At 38.3% G+C, this 16,925-nt stretch overlaps 2 protein-coding genes across 2 annotated transcripts; one reads left to right on the plus strand and one right to left on the minus strand.

Annotated features, from left to right (window-relative positions):
- Nucleotides 1-441: 441 nt before the first annotated feature.
- Nucleotides 442-6,742, plus strand: TOPII (topoisomerase II). Its single transcript, XM_086580596.1, has 18 exons — nucleotides 442-1,056; nucleotides 1,169-1,461; nucleotides 1,546-1,612; nucleotides 1,719-1,986; nucleotides 2,082-2,281; nucleotides 2,365-2,574; nucleotides 2,749-2,982; nucleotides 3,082-3,246; nucleotides 3,340-3,681; nucleotides 3,794-3,927; nucleotides 4,056-4,413; nucleotides 4,496-4,679; nucleotides 4,751-4,800; nucleotides 4,892-5,320; nucleotides 5,409-5,595; nucleotides 5,697-5,759; nucleotides 5,850-5,957; nucleotides 6,054-6,742. The coding sequence occupies exons 1-18, from the start codon at nucleotides 499-501 to the stop codon at nucleotides 6,530-6,532; spliced, it is 4,329 nt and encodes a 1,442-aa protein (XP_086436722.1). The 5' UTR covers nucleotides 442-498; the 3' UTR covers nucleotides 6,533-6,742.
- Nucleotides 6,743-7,888: 1,146 nt separating this feature from the next.
- On the minus strand, nucleotides 7,889-8,710 carry LOC147484049 (uncharacterized). Its single transcript, XM_086579699.1, has one exon. The coding sequence runs from the start codon at nucleotides 8,708-8,710 to the stop codon at nucleotides 7,889-7,891; it is 822 nt and encodes a 273-aa protein (XP_086435825.1).
- Nucleotides 8,711-16,925: the final 8,215 nt, after the last annotated feature.

Raw genomic sequence — 16,925 nt, forward strand, 5'->3', positions numbered from 1 at the left:
AACCTTTTAGTAGTGTTAGTAGGTGGGGGCTTACCTTGATACATAAAGGGTTCTTCAGAAGACATAGTCGTTGTTTTTTTTGCCACTTGGTCTGCCGAGAAGTTTGCCTCCCTCCAAGTTGATGATATCATGAACTGATACAACTCAGCTATGCATTTACTCCATCTATTCTTGATTTGCTATGGAAGTTTGCCTGACCCGAAAGCAGAAACTGCAAAATATTGGGCCTTTTTTAAAGATATTCATAGTGGGCCTTTCTCTGTAACAGTGGGCCAATACAATTTTCACATTCTTAGCCCATGGATAACAATCCAAATAACCCAAAAGTCCAAAACCCAACCTATTTAATTTCCCGCTCAATCAAAATTTTCAAAATTCAAATAATTTCGACCGTTTCTCTCTCTTCACCATCTTCAAAAACCCACAACAATTTTTTTTCCTCATCCATTTTTCTCCACTGACACAATCTCAGTGTCTTCTCTTCTCTTCTCTTCAACAATGGCAATAGACAAAACCCTTCCTTTACAACCCAACATCAATGCAAACAACATCAAAGCTGGTAAAAAAACAATCGAAGAAACATACCAGAAAAAAACCCAACTCGAACACATCCTTCTCCGACCCGATACATACATCGGTTCTGTCGAAAAACACCCACAGACTCTATGGGTATACGAAAACGAGACAATGGTTCAAAAGCCCATTTCATACGTCCCCGGTTTATACAAAATTTTTGATGAAATTCTAGTAAACGCAGCGGATAACAAACAAAGAGATCCGAAAATGGACTCTGTAAAAGTTGTTATCGATGCGGAGGAGAATGTGATTAGTGTTTATAATAATGGAGATGGTGTACCGGTTGAGATACATCAAGAAGAAGGTGTTTATGTACCTGAGATGATTTTTGGTATGTTATTGACTAGTAGTAATTACGATGATTCGGAGATGAAAACTACTGGTGGGAGAAATGGGTATGGAGCTAAATTAACTAATATCTTTTCTACTGAGTTTGTTATTGAGACTGCTGATGGGAAAAGGCTGAAGAAGTATAAACAGGTAATAAAGATGTTAACTTTTGATTTAATGTCATTGGGCTTATTTGGAATTAAGTTTTTCTTGTTGTTTTGATCTGGTTTGGGGTTTATGGTTTATATTGTTTGTTGTGAAGGTGTTTAGCAATAACATGGGAAAAAAATCTGAGCCTAGCATCACAAAATGTAAGGAGGGTGAGAACTGGACTAAAGTTACATTCAAACCCGACTTGGCCAAATTTAAAATGGATCATCTTGAAGATGATGTGGTTGCATTAATGAAGAAGCGAGTTATCGACATAGCTGGATGTCTTGGTAAAACAGTCAAGGTGGAGTTAAATGGGAAACGTGTGCCAGTGAAGTCATTCAGTGATTATGTTGATCTTTACCTTGATTCTGCCAACAAAGATAATGAAGATAAACTCCCGAGGTTTGTTCTTATAATTTTGTGTCCTCTGGTTTATGCATTTTAGGATATATGAACTCTTGTCTGATTATTCTTTTTCTTTCTCAGGGTTATGGAGAAAGTTAATGACAGGTGGGAAATATGTGTAAGTTTAAGTGAAGGGCAGTTTCAACAGGTGTGTACACAGTAGTTATGAGCTTTATTCTTTTCACATTGGAAATATAATGAGCTTGCGTAACAGTTAAGTTCAAGCGCTGAAGTGTGTGGTTTTTTTTTCTCAGGTCAGCTTTGTGAATTCAATTGCCACCATCAAGGGTGGGACTCATGTCGACTATGTTACAAACCAGATTGCTAATCATGTGATGAATTCAGTCAATAAGAACAAAAATATCAATGTTAAGGCTCACACTGTGAAGAGCCATATGTGGATTTTTGTCAATGCTCTCATTGACAATCCGGCATTTGATTCTCAGACCAAAGAGACACTGACAATTCGCCAAACCAGTTTTGGATCAAAATGCGATCTCTCAACGAAGTTTTTGAATAAAGGTATGTAGATGTTGAATCTATATTTGGATTCAGGCTGTGGGTGATATATGGAACATTTCAGTTTCACTGTCTAATTAATGTTTATTTTATTTTAGTGGCCACGTCTGGACTAGAGGTGCTCGTAAAAGATTGGGCGGATGCCAAACGAGCCAAAGATTTGAAGAAAACAGATGGAAAACGGAAAGGGAGGATCACTGGACTTGCTAAACTTGATGATGCTAACGAGGCTGGTGGGAAGAACTCTGAGGAATGTACCTTGATCTTGACAGAAGGAGATTCAGCTAAATCTCTTGCTGTAAGTAAATGAATTCTGTGAATTAGCCTGTCTATGTGCAAGTAAGCATTGAGAAAGCAATTTACAGTACTGTTATTTTACAGCTGGCAGGGATATCTGTTGTGGGACGTAATAGGTATGGGGTGTTCCCTCTAAGAGGTAAATTGCTGAATGTAAGAGAAGCAAGCCATAAACAGATCATGGAGAATGCTGAGATACAGAATATCAAACAGATTCTGGGATTGCAACAGGGGAAGATTTATGACAATGTTAAATCACTACGATATGGCCATTTAATGATAATGACTGACCAGGTTCGGCTCTACTATAACATCTAATTATTATTATTTTTTGTTGAAAATTTTAATCGGAAGATGTTTCTGCGGGCTCTAAATGTCTACAATATGGTCATTGTTTGCAAGATGAATGTAGAGATAGTATGCATCATATGAATTCAGATTTTCAGTTGTTCTGGTTTCTCCTTACAGGATCATGATGGTTCCCACATCAAGGGGTTGCTCATAAATTTCATCCATTCATTCTGGCCATCATTGCTTAAGATTCCATCCTTCCTACTTGAGTTCATAACGCCAATTGTGAAAGCAGCCAAAACAACTAACAATAAACAAGAGGTCAAATCTTTCTATTCTATGCCTGAATATGAATCATGGAAGGAAAGTCTGGGGGGAAGTACCCGTGGCTGGAGTGTCAAGTACTATAAGGTCTGAATGTGTGGTATCAATTCTGCTTGAGTTGTTGATTGGGAGCCTACTGTCGACTTTGGCAATTAAATAATTTGTTTTTGGCCATATGTAAAACAGGGGCTTGGAACAAGCACAAATGTGGAAGGTCAGGAGTATTTTCATGATCTTGACAGGCACAAAAAAGATTTCGTATGGGGGGATGAGGAAGATGGGGATGCAATTGAGATGGCATTCAGCAAGAAGAAGATTGAAGCAAGGAAGAATTGGCTTCGACAATTTGAGGTTGAAACTAATGTGTTATTGAATTATTTCAGATTTATAGTATTTGTTTTCTTCTGAGTCTTTCTGAAGTGTTGGAAAATCTTCAAATTGTAGCCTGGCACTTACCTCGACTCCAAGGAGAAGCTTATTAAGTATGGTGACTTTGTAAACAAGGAGCTTATACTGTTTTCCATAGCAGATCTGCAAAGGTCAATACCATCTATGGTTGATGGCCTCAAACCTGGACAAAGGAAGATTCTCTTCTGTTCCTTCAAACGGAATCTTGTCTCGAGTATAAAGATTTCTCAGTTTTCTGGTTACGTATCAGAGCATTCTGCTTACCATCACGGTGAGCAGAGTCTTGCAAGTACCATTATTGGATTAGCACAAAACTTTGTAGGAAGCAACAATATCAATCTCTTTAATCCAGAGGGTCAGTTTGGCAGCAGGATAAAGGTTGGTGTTACTGGACTCAATATTCTGTTTTGACTTATTAATGTCTCCATCTTAATTTCTTAAGTATACATTGTGCTGTGTTACTTACACTCTTTGGATTGCCTGTTCCCAGGGAGGCAAAGATGCTGCAAGTGCTAGGTATATATTCACTAAACTCTCAGGGATTACAAGGTTCCTGTTCCACAAGGATGATGATGACCTCCTGGAGTACTTGAATGAAGATGGGCAACCCATTGAACCAGTTTGGTAAGATGCAGGAAACAGTTGCACATTTATTTTCTTTTAATTCTCAGTTTCTCACACTAGGAAATGGAATGAATGGTTTGTTCACTTTGTTCTCTTTTTAAAGTATAACTAGACACTGTCTGATACAGGTACATGCCCATTATTCCGCTGGTTCTTGTCAATGGAAGCGAAGGAATCGGAACGGGGTGGAGTACTTATATCCCAAATTACAACCCTAGAGATATTGTTGCAAATATTAGGCGCTTATTAAATGGTGAGGCAATGGAGGCCATGGATCCATGGTATAGAGGATTCATGGGAACCATTGAGAAAACAGCAACAAAAGAAAGTGGGGTAACCTATACTGTAAGTGGTATCATAGAAGAAGTCAACAGTACAACCCTGCGGATTACTGAGCTACCCATCCGTAGATGGACTGAAGATTATAAGGCGTTTTTGGAGTCTGCAATGACAGGGACTGATAAAATCAAGGAACCCTTCATTATGGTAAACTTGTTAGTATGTTTTTTACACTATACACTAAGACCTTAAGACTCTAAATTCTCACTGTGTTGCTAAATTAATGTAGGATTATAATGTGCATCAAGATCGAGCTGTACACTTTGAAATTTTCATGGAGGAGAATAAGTTGAACATGGCTAAGCAAGAGGGTCTGTTGAAGAAATTTAGTCTTACAACCTCATTCAGCACGAGCAACATGCATTTGTTCGATCCAAAAGGGGCCATCAAGAAGTTTGTCAATCCAGAACAGAGTAAGTATTTAGTCATAGCATCCCTTTTTTCCCACTGGGTTCTTTGAACTTAAAATTTGTTTGTGTTGCAGTTCTCGAGGAGTTCTTTCCTTTGAGGCTAGAGTTCTATGATAAAAGGAAGGTGCGTATGTTAAAATATATGCCTAATGCTTCATTTTTCAAACTACTTATGACTGAGACATAACTGATTATTCCATCAATTAACTCTGCAGAAATTTTTGTTGGAAAAGAATGAGCTAGAGCTGTTGAAGCTTGACAACAAAGTTCGGTTCATTCTTGCAGTGGTGAGAGGAGAAATTATAGTTAGCAACAGAAAGAGAAAAGATCTATTACTAGAGTTGCAGCAGAAAGGTTTCACACCTTTCCCTAAAAAGATTAAGAATGTTGAAGCAGCTCTTGCTGGGGCAGTTGGAGATGCAGAGGAAAATGAAGACAACTCAGTGATTGCTGGCAGCACAGGAGGGCGAGATAGTGATTATGATTATTTATTGTCAATGTCAATTGGCACACTAACACTGGAGAAAGTCCAAGAGCTAATTGCCAGTAAGGATAGGCTGGTTGAAGATATTGAGGAATATAAAAAAGTAACTTCAAAGTCCTTGTGGTTGAAAGATCTTGATGCCCTTGAGAAGGAACTTGATGTATGACCAGTATAAGTTCCATCACCTTTTTCCCCCTTGCCTTCCTTATCCCTAAGGTTTGTTGTCTGATTGTTTTGTATTTCTCCAGAAACAAGATAAGGCCGATGAAGAAGAAGCTGCGTCAAGTGAGAAGTCGATAGTGGAGATGAATAACAAAGGGGGCAAGAAGGCTTCAAAGAAACCAACCCAGAATCCAAAAAAGAATAATTCGAAGAAGGTCAACACTTCTGTTGCTGAAATTGGAGAAAATCCTGTTAGTTCTACAACTGAAACAGGTATAATATTCGGAACAAGTAACAATTTATTTATAATGCTTACAGTTTTACATTCATGTGTTTTAACATTAGACATGGTGTGTTGTTTCTTGTTAATTTAGGGAATGTTGTGGAAGCAGTAAAGCCCAAAGGCAGAGGTGGACCAAGAAAAGCTCCTGCTAAAAGGTTTTCCCTTCTGTTGATACAATAATAATATTTTTGCGGAGCTATTCTTTGGGTTTTAAATATGTTAATTTCTTTTGGGTCTTCATCACAGGAAAAGGTTGTTTTGGTTGATAACGAAGATGATGAAAATGAAATGCTTGGGCTAAATGAACGTCTGGCAGCATATCATATTGATTCTTCTCCAGAGCCGTCGGCAGGTATTGTCATCACATAACATTGATATCTCTTAGTATTTTGCTGCTACTTGTGAGCTATTAAGCTTATAGCTGGCTTTGTGTTATTCTTTTCCACAGCCATGGAAATTGAAGAAACCATCTCAGAAGAGACAATGGTAGAGAAATCAGATAAAGACACAGAATTTGTAGCGGACCCGAAAGGAGGAAAGAAGAAAGGAGGTAAGAAACCTGCCGCAACTGCAAACACAGTTAAGCCTGCAGCAGCTACAAGGAAAAGAGGTCCTGCAGCGAAAAAACCCCTCTTAAGTCAGAAGCTAATAACTGATGTACTGAAGCCTGCTGAAGTGGGTTCCCCAGACAAGAAAGTGAGGAAGCTAAGGCCTTCACCATTTAACAAAAAAAGTAGCTCTGTATTAGGTAGGATTGGTGACACAGAACAGTCTGGTAGTTCGTCCTCAGCTTCTGGCAGCCCTGTTGATGCAAATGAAGTTGTTGCTGCAAAGCCAAGACCCCAGAGGGCCAACCGTAAAGCGGCAATAGTGCTGAGTTCAAGTGAATCGGATGACAGTTCTGATGATTCTGAGTTTGATGCCTAGATATAGATAATGAAGATTAATGATGACTCATTTTATTTTCTTTCATTCTGTGGATAGGGGTTGTTTGAACATCAGATGGGTTTGTTCTCCTTAGGTGGTGTTGTACTGCTGGAATCGTGATGGTTTCTTCTGTTTAGTTAATCAAAATGTATAACATTACGTCTTGTTTTTTCTTCCCGACTCTTTAAATCTGGGCTTTTTGTTTTTTAATTTCTTATTTTTGTGATTTTCGTTGTATCTAAGAATGGATCTTAAATCTTAAGTTCAAGGCTGTGGGACGACCTGCAATTGAAAAGGTGTATGCCACCTTATCGTCCAGCCGTCTCTTCAAGCATTCTCTCAACGGAAATATTTTTCATTTGGATCTAGACGGGTGTCTACTATTTGTGTAGCAACATGCTTCATTTGGACACATTTTTCTTAAATGATCTTCTCACTCTGCCTAAGATCACCATGGAAATGATATATTGCTTCCACTGCTCCTGATATTTCTCATCATTGAGTAGGGTGTACTGGTGTAGGGATCTCTTTTTTGCATCAAACAAGGAGATTATTACTTTATTAGGATATGATCTTATCCCTTGGTTTAAAAGAACTCCATAACTCCTTGTATGTCTCTATATACACGTTCATAAACATTACTTCTAAAAGTAATTTTCGTAAGGAGGTATCATTATTAATCTAGCTTGAGCACCTGAAGGCGACTCACTACCCTCTGGGGGAACCACACCTTTCGTTTCATCCCACCTTTTGTTGTTACCTCAAAGTTTCCAGCTATGAACTTGTCACAAGAGCAAAAGGAGTACGCAGCTGGTGGATTTGGTCTCAATCTCTTTCAATTAAGTCAACAACGCGAGGAAAGAACATCTATATGTTGTTATGGCTCACTGATACATTCGGCACCTTTAACGGTGTCAAGTAAAAATTAGTGAAAAACAAAAACAGTGTATTATGTAAAACAAAACATTACAACTGTATTAAAATTTCTTATTTTCAATTAAATTAAGAATTGAGATCCATACAATAATCTTGAAATAAGCATTTACAATTCTTTGGTAATCCAGACCGGTCGAAACTCGATTTGGGACCTTATAGCATCTAAGCCATAATTGTATTAATAGCAAAGGAAAAATTACATTTATATCAGTTGAGAGCCTTGTGTAGGTCTCTCCAAAGTTTACATTTAGACTGAACCTAACAAGATTTACTATCTGATGTTGATTCTCTATCTGGTGCATGAAAGGTGGTTTATCATCCCACCATTGCTTGGTGCCCTTTGTTAGATTGGCTCCGTATCTGGCGCAAGCATCTGAAACTAAGTTAGTTTCCCTCCATGAGCATGTGAGATTTAACCATTCAGCTTACATATAGGGCCTTGTCAATGAGCGGGCAGAATTTAACACCAGATTCCCCACTTTTGGTAGTCACGTCATAGACTCCAGTAAAAAGATACTTTTTATTAGGACTACGAAAGATTCTTCTTTTTAAGTGTGAATATCCACAATAATCTACGTCGTAAACATACTTGTCTTTCCTGAATGAAGAAACGGCTGTCTTGACTCCCATTTTATGCGTAACGAGTAGCAAGTTTTCGTATGGAAACCTCTTTGCTAGCGAGCGAATAACGGTTGCATATCTAAGCTTTGCAGATTCAGGTCGCTCATGCCAATCTGGCAACTGGTTGCATATAGGTTCCATTGTTTCCACTGTCCCATCTGGGAACATAGCTTCAAGCTCCGAGACATTAAATCCGATGTTTTTCCCGTGTTCAGGAGCCCCAGCCAAGTTTCTTCTATTGAAGACCTCACACAATCCATACTCGATCGTTACCTTGACCTCATTATCGACGTCCATGTAGTTTGCGTTTTTGTCCACGGTACATAGTGCCGATACAATCTGTGAAGCCGTTTGTACGCAACGCAAGAAAGGTGATACAATAACTCTGTGGATTGGTGCTGAAAGATTGTCCTTGAATTGTTTTCCCATGGCGAAAGCTCTAGCTTTACCTGTGTCCGACAGAGGTGGATCCCATGGTCGTTCTGCTGTTGATTTCCAAAGTGGATCTTCACAGTCTAACCGATCACCATGTCTCATCACAGTGATATGCTGTTCTTGTTTGCTGGAGTGGAACGAACTAAAATCCTTATCAAAGCGCTGATGATGAGACTCTTTTTTCATTGTTAAGAAGAAACTGAAGAGAGGTTTGAAGAAAAAGGATATGGGAGGTTCGACACTTGAGAGATGGTTAAATAGACGATCTGAGTCGGCTGAGATACCTTGGATCCGAATCCTAGTAGAATTAGGACAATGCAAATTCAATTCTAGTTCGTCGATCTCCTACCCACACTTGGATTCCTTATTGGTTTTGGATTCGTTTTGTTTAGTGACTCAACATTCAGGACTTACAGGCTTAATCGTGAGATCAAGATAAACCATTTGCATAGCCCAAACTAATTGCTTGCTTTTCAAGACACAGGGGCCCGGCCTGGATTTTGTTTCAATTTTACAGCTTAATTGGTGAACTTCCTTTGGTGGAAAATGATTTTTAAATTTTTCTTTCTTCCCTCTACACATATGATCCAATCTCCTCATTAAAATTCAACAGTCTTGGAACTGTAAGTCCATAAGTGACCCTCATTTTGAAAGGAATATGCTCTTGTCTTACTAGTTAAATAGGTTTACAATGTCAGTACAATCTATACTTACAATAGAGTAAACAGACTCAGTTGCCGTCGAAGCTGTGAACGGACGACTAACATATCTTGAACTGACAATCACATCCTCCGCATATTTGGTTAGTTTGCTCTTAAGCTTTGAAGTCATCACCCTATAGGCATAGAAGTGTTTGATTATGTTCATCTAAATTTCATTCAGAAGAGATGTAACAGACATTGCTCGCTCTAGCAGTATATCATCTTGTTCCAGTTCTCTATGTGATTTGTATAACAAATACCATACCTTCTCATTGGAGCAAATGCACAAGACCATGACTATTTTGGAATCTTAACAAGTTTTGCGTAACCCTTCAAATCGCTTCAGAATATGTGGCTCAAGATTCTAACAAAATCAGCTTTCTTATAAGTTTTAGCCGCCCTCTACACCATTCCTTTTGTGTCTTCCTTACCGACATTGTTTAAGATGTGTTGTGCACAAAACACAATGTGTAGCATTAGGAAGGATTTTAGGCACGGCTTGAAGAATGCTTTGATGCCTATTAGACATAAGCACAAATTTCTCCTCTGTCCCAACGACATGGTCTCTCAACTTCACCAGAAACCAATCCCAATGCTCATTATTTTCTTTCGGGACTATGACAACTGTAATTGGGAAAAAATGGTTGTCACCATCAGCAGCTAATAGAGCGGTGAGGATAACTGACTTGTATCTACCTTTCATGAATGTCCATCAATCATAATCAATTTATGGAGACATCCTTTATAAACATGGACAATTACCCCATAACACAAGAAAATGCATTCAAACCTGTGCTTAGGAGATGACGACGTCAATAGCTTGGTGTAACAATTTGGATAAACCCTTTTAAGTTCTTTGCAGTAATTTGGCAACATTTGGTACGACTGAGAGAAGCTTCCCTTATCTTCACCAAAACAAGGCAAACCAATGTAAGTTATCTGTTGCTACATATCTACTCAGTACTAGCTGATTGTTTGAAATCTGATACCTTCTGCATTGTAATATCTTTGGCTTTTTCCATGCAACTTTATAAGATACTTTGGTATGGTGTGAGTTATTCACCTCCAGCTGCAACTGTCTTGGACCCAATTCCATGTTGTCATTCAGTTTCGACTTAATAACTTCTGAAACCCACTTAACATTTGCTTGTGGATTAGTTGCAACAGCTTCATCTTGTGGACAAGTGTGCGCCTCTATCAAGGTTATAATAACCCTTATATCAGAACTAGTGGCTGGTTTTGCATACATATGAAATGTACATTTCATCGCCACCCTTTCAGGAGTAGTACTTGCACGACGCAAATCAAACATGTTTGCTATTGCATACGACTTCATGTCTTTGATGAGATCATCTCGAGTAGAGTAGTGTTGTTCAACTTTAGGAGGGATAAACTTCACTTGCAAATGAGCATGAGTAACATCAAGACAAGTACGATTAGGGGTCTTCGGACTATGGGAAGAGTCGAGATTCTGACATCCTTGATGTAAGTCCTCGGATTTCAAGTCAATAGGTGAAACTACCACAACATCAACCATTCCCTCCAAATCAAAATCAAATTTACTTTGTTGTCCTTTGCCATTCTTAGTAACTGTCAAAAGCGTGCCCCCCCCAAAAAATTCTTCACCACGGTTCTAAATAGATCATCGATCACCACCATCTCCATCTAATACGTGGACTTCACTATCATCATCATCATCATCCATGATTCCTTCTTGACCTACGACACCTTCATCGTCAACAGGTTCATCCAATACTACCACATCTTCTTCTTCTATTTGAACATCTTCTTATTCTATTTCAACATCATGCATTATTTCAACTTCATCTCCATCACCCACAATCTCATAAATAGTTCAATTGGTGGCAATTCTATATTAGTTAGGAACGACCACTGCATCTCCATACGGATTTTGGCTATCAAAGTCGTCATAATCAAGTTGATCAAGATCTCCAACACCAGTTTCACCAAAGTCCGCATTGGATTTTGCTGCAATATATTATTGAAGAATATATCAGCAACAAGACTATATGATACTTGAAACATAGAAACCACGTACCTTCAAACAAATCAGGAAGTATAGTTGCTCCTATTCTATCAGAAAAGGTTTCCGGTGAACTTCCTGCTTCAGTTGACACTTCCTCAGGCCAAAAATCTATGTTTCAACTTTCAACCAATACTCAGTAAGTACACATACCATTATTAACAATATGTTCCTTAAGCACATCTGGACCAACTCTCACCTGCCATGATCTTTTTGAATGTCGATAAGCTGTGAGGTTCAACAACTTCATGAATCTCATCATGTTCCACATGATGAACACCATTTGTCTCATTTGCTTCAAAGGGATTATCCGGGTGAGCATAACATGGTCAACTGAACATTTAGTTCATAACTATCAGCAAGCATGTCCTTTACTATCACTAAATACAATAAAAAAAATAGAATTATGAACCTATTGCTTCGCCCACAAGCTGTAATGGTTTGGCATAGGTTTTAGTACGAGCTAACATCTTTTCTTTCAAAACAGTTTGTTTTCACGGAGAAGGGCCTGTAGGAATCTCTTTCCATTCATATGAAATATTTTCATTCATAGCTTCTTTCTGGGAAACACTTGTAGGGATATGTTCTTTAAACAACTGAATAGCTACTTTTTTCTTTTTCATACTCGGTGGACTAGGAGTAGATGTTGTAGCTCTTCGTGGTCCTCAAGAAGGTGGTGTTACAACACACGCTTCCTTGATAACCCAAACTCGCATAGCTTTGGTCAGGTTCTTCTTCTGTCTCGTAATCATGTTGGCATAGTCAGTTTGTTTGTCGATTTGACAAAGACACTTGTTCATTAGGTATCGCAAAGAGAAACTCAACCACCTACTCGAACTTACAGCTTTCACAAGACTAATGAATCTTTCATAAGAAATGTCGACATCACACACTCTCAATTTCACCTCACCTCCGACATACTTCATCAACCCATGTTTGTCTGCTTTCATCTCACCATCATAATGAAGAAGAACATGGAAGGAAGCACCTATAAGAGTTCTCACATTGAATACAATATAAAAGTTATCGCATTTAATAATGTTACATTTTTATAACAATAATATTCTATAAAAACCTTAACAACAACAAAAGAATCAACATGGAAACCCGAGAACCATTGAAACAAATAATATTTACTTGAAAATAACGATAGAACCTCAACACTACATTTGAAACAAAATCCAACAAACTAAACTCTACAACCCAACATCCAAGACGAGATAGATAAGTTTTTAAAAGGTAAGTTAAAACAAAACCTTTTTTATGTGAATGTGTGATGTTCTCCTCCATTTCAAACAAGAGGGAGGAAGAAAAAACCAAGAAAACCATAAACAAAAGTGATACTTGTCTAAATTTTTGAAGGTTGGACCGAATATCGAGGTTCATGTTAGGGTACTATTCCCAGTTTTGTGAAACGAAAATAAGTAATAGGTATAAGTAATGTTGCTGATAGTAATTATAACAATTGCTACATAATATATCCAACTTAGCTTCGACTACTTCATTTATATTTTTATTCAAAATTTAATCGAACTTCTAATTCAACGTGGGTCATTAATCACCAAGTACACCCAGAGATTGCGTGTACCAGACTACCAGGTAGTTCAGAGAGTGTTGCAGTTCCATGCCGATTTTGTCCCGAAACACAACAAAGGGCAAAACAGTAAAAAAAACCTTTGAATAAGTCAAAATGTGTGGGCGTGGTCTAATTGAGAAGGAATTGACATTATCATGGTCTAATTGAGAAATTACCTAAAAAAAAAACACAGAAAGACAGTGAAAAACCTTATTAAAGCAAACCCACCAGGCAACCATAAGTTCTCGATATCAAAAATAGAAAAAACACCCTATTACATTAGCCTGTTTCTATATTTGTTTGTGTGTGGTGTGTTGGCTACTACTTTTTTTTTCGATTTTGATTTGACTATTTCTTTGGTTCATGTGTAGAGGCACTTGATGATTTGAATAGAGTTATTCGATTGAATCCTCGCTTGGCTAAAGCATACCTGCAAAAATGGTGAGATAAGTACTGTCTCGGTTATGGCAATTGGAGCATGATAATCACACTCTGTCCACATTATTGCTTCCTCAATCTTATTGCAGTTTTTTCTTTTTGCAATATTGTTTCTATGAAGCTTAAACAATATGAAGTTGCTTTGCATGCTCTTCAAGCAGGTGCTTCCATTGTGCTTGATAAGTGATGACAACCGTTTCAATCATTTAATCCATACGTACTTTGAAAACATTGATGGTAGGCACTATATAGTTTCTTTTCTTTATATATTTGGGTTATACCACCCCCCACAAAAATTGAAATTAGAATTCATCCTTTTCAAATTGACGGTCAACTAACTTTTTTGTCAAAAAAAAAAAAAAAAAGAAAAAGAGAGAGACACATGAAATAACATTAATACCTTTTTACTCTCTAATATTTTTTTTTTTTATTTTTATTATTTTGTGGGCCCCACAAAACAAAAAACAAATAAAAAAAAATGTCTTTAATTTATTTTAATAAGTGAATAAAAAATAAAATGGAGACCAATCAAGCCATCAATCAAGGCACATGAAATAATATTAATACTTTTTTATTCTTCTATATTTATTTTTCTTTTATTATTTTATGGACCCTACAAACAAAAAAGAAACCCCCATACTTAGAAAATACTTACATCTCGCAAATAAAAAATAAGATTAGCCTTTCGCAAATCACAATGAGTACCACTTGAGACTGAACAAAAATTTGATCCTTGAATTTAACATTTTACTTTTCCTCTAGGCACTTGAACACTGATATATATAAATTGTTTTTTCCTTTCATTTTGTAGCTTAGATTGGACAAAAATAGAACTTTTAATTTAGGAATTGTTTTTTGTTGAATTGTTGGGGAGAACAATTGACCTTAAATAATCAAGGTTGAAGATAACAATTGAATTTTAGTGAACCCTTCATCTGTGTGTCCACATTTTGAAGGTTTATCTCGATGCGACATGAACACGCAGATGAGGGACTCTATCAGTTCTTGGATGCGCTGTTTACTGCTTTCTAAAGTCAGTAGCCAAATGAAAGAAATACTGCACAAGTTTAACAGACACATATATTGGTTTTAGTAGAAAATGAAGCAAGTCATTTGAGACACATGGTGTTTCAATGGAGGAAACTGAGAGCATTTTGCAATGGAGGAAACTGAGAGCATTTTGCAAATTAAGCTTCCCCTTGATGTTACAGGAGTCAATGAGTGATAAGAGGGAGAGGTTTTCAGTGTGTGATTGAAAAACAACATGTATGACAAAGTCTGGTGCATCAAAAGATAGAGGTATGGGGTACGTGCGCAAAGTGAGGCTCCTGGAAAGAAAATGAAAGATCCCAATGCACACTTGCACAGTGAAGAGTGTAACCATGGGATAACCATCATTCTAATTACATAGCTTCCAGTGTGAGTGAGTTCCTAGAACCCCGAAGGAAATTGCCTGGAAAAATATATATAGAAACCAGGCTTGGTTCCTTAATTAGGAAGTTGGTAAAATTCCCAGAGCTCTCTCTATATATTGAACTCTTATTATAACACAAAGTATCAAACCCCTCTGCAGATCTTCACCATGACTAACACTAATAGAGCAAGAACCCCTTCTCGTTTACTCCTTTGTTTTCTCATTGTAGCCATAGCTTTTGCAGAAACCTCCAATGCCTTCAACATCCCTCCGGGTTTCTTTCTTTCGACTTTACCAAACAACAACAGTTACTGGCTCTCCCCATCAAAGAATTTTGCTTTTGGTTTCTGTTTGGGTGAGAGCTCACGCAAACACACCAATGATCTTGTTGGAGAGGTTGATATGGAGTGAGAGAGACTGTACCACCAATGGCTGCCTACGTATCCAAATTGTTCTCTGGAATCAAGTCTAAAAAATGCACGTAGTTCTTTGTTCGAAATGATTGTTGGGTATTTATAGGAATCTTATTACTTAAAATACCCTTTCCTTATTTGATGAGATATTTCCCTCTTTGTATGAAATCTTTCCCAAAGCTTCATATGGAAAAAATCCCTTGACATATATCCGGACCTGCTATATATAACTTGGGTGTCATATTAGTGGGCAGTGTCATTGCTCCAATAAGGGGCATGCCCGAATGCCACACTAGTAGGCAAGCGGGACTGCCACAGTAGCGGGCAAGCAAGCACGCCTCATTAGCGGGCGGCTCTTATAGTAGTACCCAATGATAGTCGTTCGTAGGGGTACGAGTACACTGGTACATACACCGCCCCCTCTTCGTCGGATGGAATTCGTTCCTTGCGGCGAAGAATAAATGTAATATTACTACAAAAGAATGGAATAGTGTGATTGAAATATCTGCGGTGCAAGTGCATGACAAAGTTGATGGTAACAACCGCCTGTTTGACATGACATCTGTTAATGCTAGTGTTGGTATTGATGCCAAAAAAGTCGTGGAGTGGGCAAGCAAGCACGCCTCATTAGTGGGCGGCTCTGATAGTAGTACCCAATGGTGGTCGTTCGTAGGGGTACGTCTTTTTGGTGCATGGAGAGAGGTGTTGAAAATGCAAACTCCATGACTTTTTGGTGCATGGAGAGAGGTGTTGAAAATGCAAACTCCATGACTTTTTGGTGCATGGAGAGAGGTGTTGAAAACGCAAACCGCATGACTTTTTGGTGCGTGGAGAGGTGTTGAAAACGTAAACTCCACGACTTTCTGGTGCGTGGGGCAAAATGTTGCATACGCAAACCCCATGACTTCTTGATGCGTGGAGTAAGGTGTTGCAGACGCAAACTTCATGGCTTTTTTATGCATGGAGTAAGGTTTTGCAAACGCAAAACTCCACGACTTTTTGATGCGTGGAGTAAGATTTTGCAAACGCAACCTCCACGACTTTTTGATGCGTGGAGTAAGGTTTTGCAAACGCAAACTCCACGACTTTTTGATGCGTTGAGTAAGGTTTTGCAAACGCAAACTTCATGACTTTTTGATGCGTGGAGTAAGGTTTTGCAAACGCAAACTCCACGACTTTTTGATGCATGGAGTAAGGTTTTGCAAACGCAAACTCCACGACTTTTTGATACGTGGAGTAGGGTTTTGCAAACGCAAACTCCACGACTTTTTGATGCGTGGAGTAGGGTTTTGCAAACGCAAAACTCCACGACTTTTTGATGCGTGGAGTAAGATTTTGCAAACGCAAACTCCATGACTTTTTGATGCGTGAAGTAAGGTTTTGCAAACGCAAACTCCATGACTTTTTGATGCGTGAAGAGAGGTGTCGAAAACGCAAACTCCACGACTTTTGGGTGCATGGAGAGAGGTATTGCAAACGCAAACTCCATGACTTTTGAATTTGTATATGTTATTTTTTTTCGCCCGTCATTGCTAAACTTTGAAAGAGCTCACCCGCCCGTCATTGCTAAACTTTGCTTCACAATCTTTGAAAGTAAAAACTCATCTAACTGTCCATTTTCAACTAGCTTCTGTATCTTTCCCCTGAGGGATCTGCAATCTTCAATTTTATTTAAGAACGACTTCTTGACCAGTCTTTGTGGGGTTCTTTAATGTTTTACGCCAGATTATACAACTTCTTGACGTCGATTTCTTACGGTCGCCCCCAGTTCTGCATTTTGTATGCAAAATCCTTCCATTGAGTTTCCACCACACT

Source organism: Coptis chinensis, chromosome 8 (assembly GCF_015680905.1).
Source record: "Coptis chinensis isolate HL-2020 chromosome 8, ASM1568090v1, whole genome shotgun sequence".
NCBI classification, from domain to species: domain Eukaryota; kingdom Viridiplantae; phylum Streptophyta; class Magnoliopsida; order Ranunculales; family Ranunculaceae; genus Coptis; species Coptis chinensis.

Excerpts from the sequence above, each read along its gene's own strand:
- TOPII (XM_086580596.1), top strand. The coding sequence starts at position 499 with ATGGCAATAGACAAAACCCTTCCTTTACAACCCAACATCAATGCAAAC. Across the intron at positions 5,760-5,849 it reads AAGAAAAGCTCCTGCTAAAA|AGGAAAAGGTTGTTTTGGTT; the intron begins GGTTTTCCCTTC and ends GGTCTTCATCAC. Across the intron at positions 5,958-6,053 it reads TTCTCCAGAGCCGTCGGCAG|CCATGGAAATTGAAGAAACC; the intron begins GTATTGTCATCA and ends TCTTTTCCACAG.
- LOC147484049 (XM_086579699.1), bottom strand. The coding sequence starts at position 8,710 with ATGAAAAAAGAGTCTCATCATCAGCGCTTTGATAAGGATTTTAGTTCG.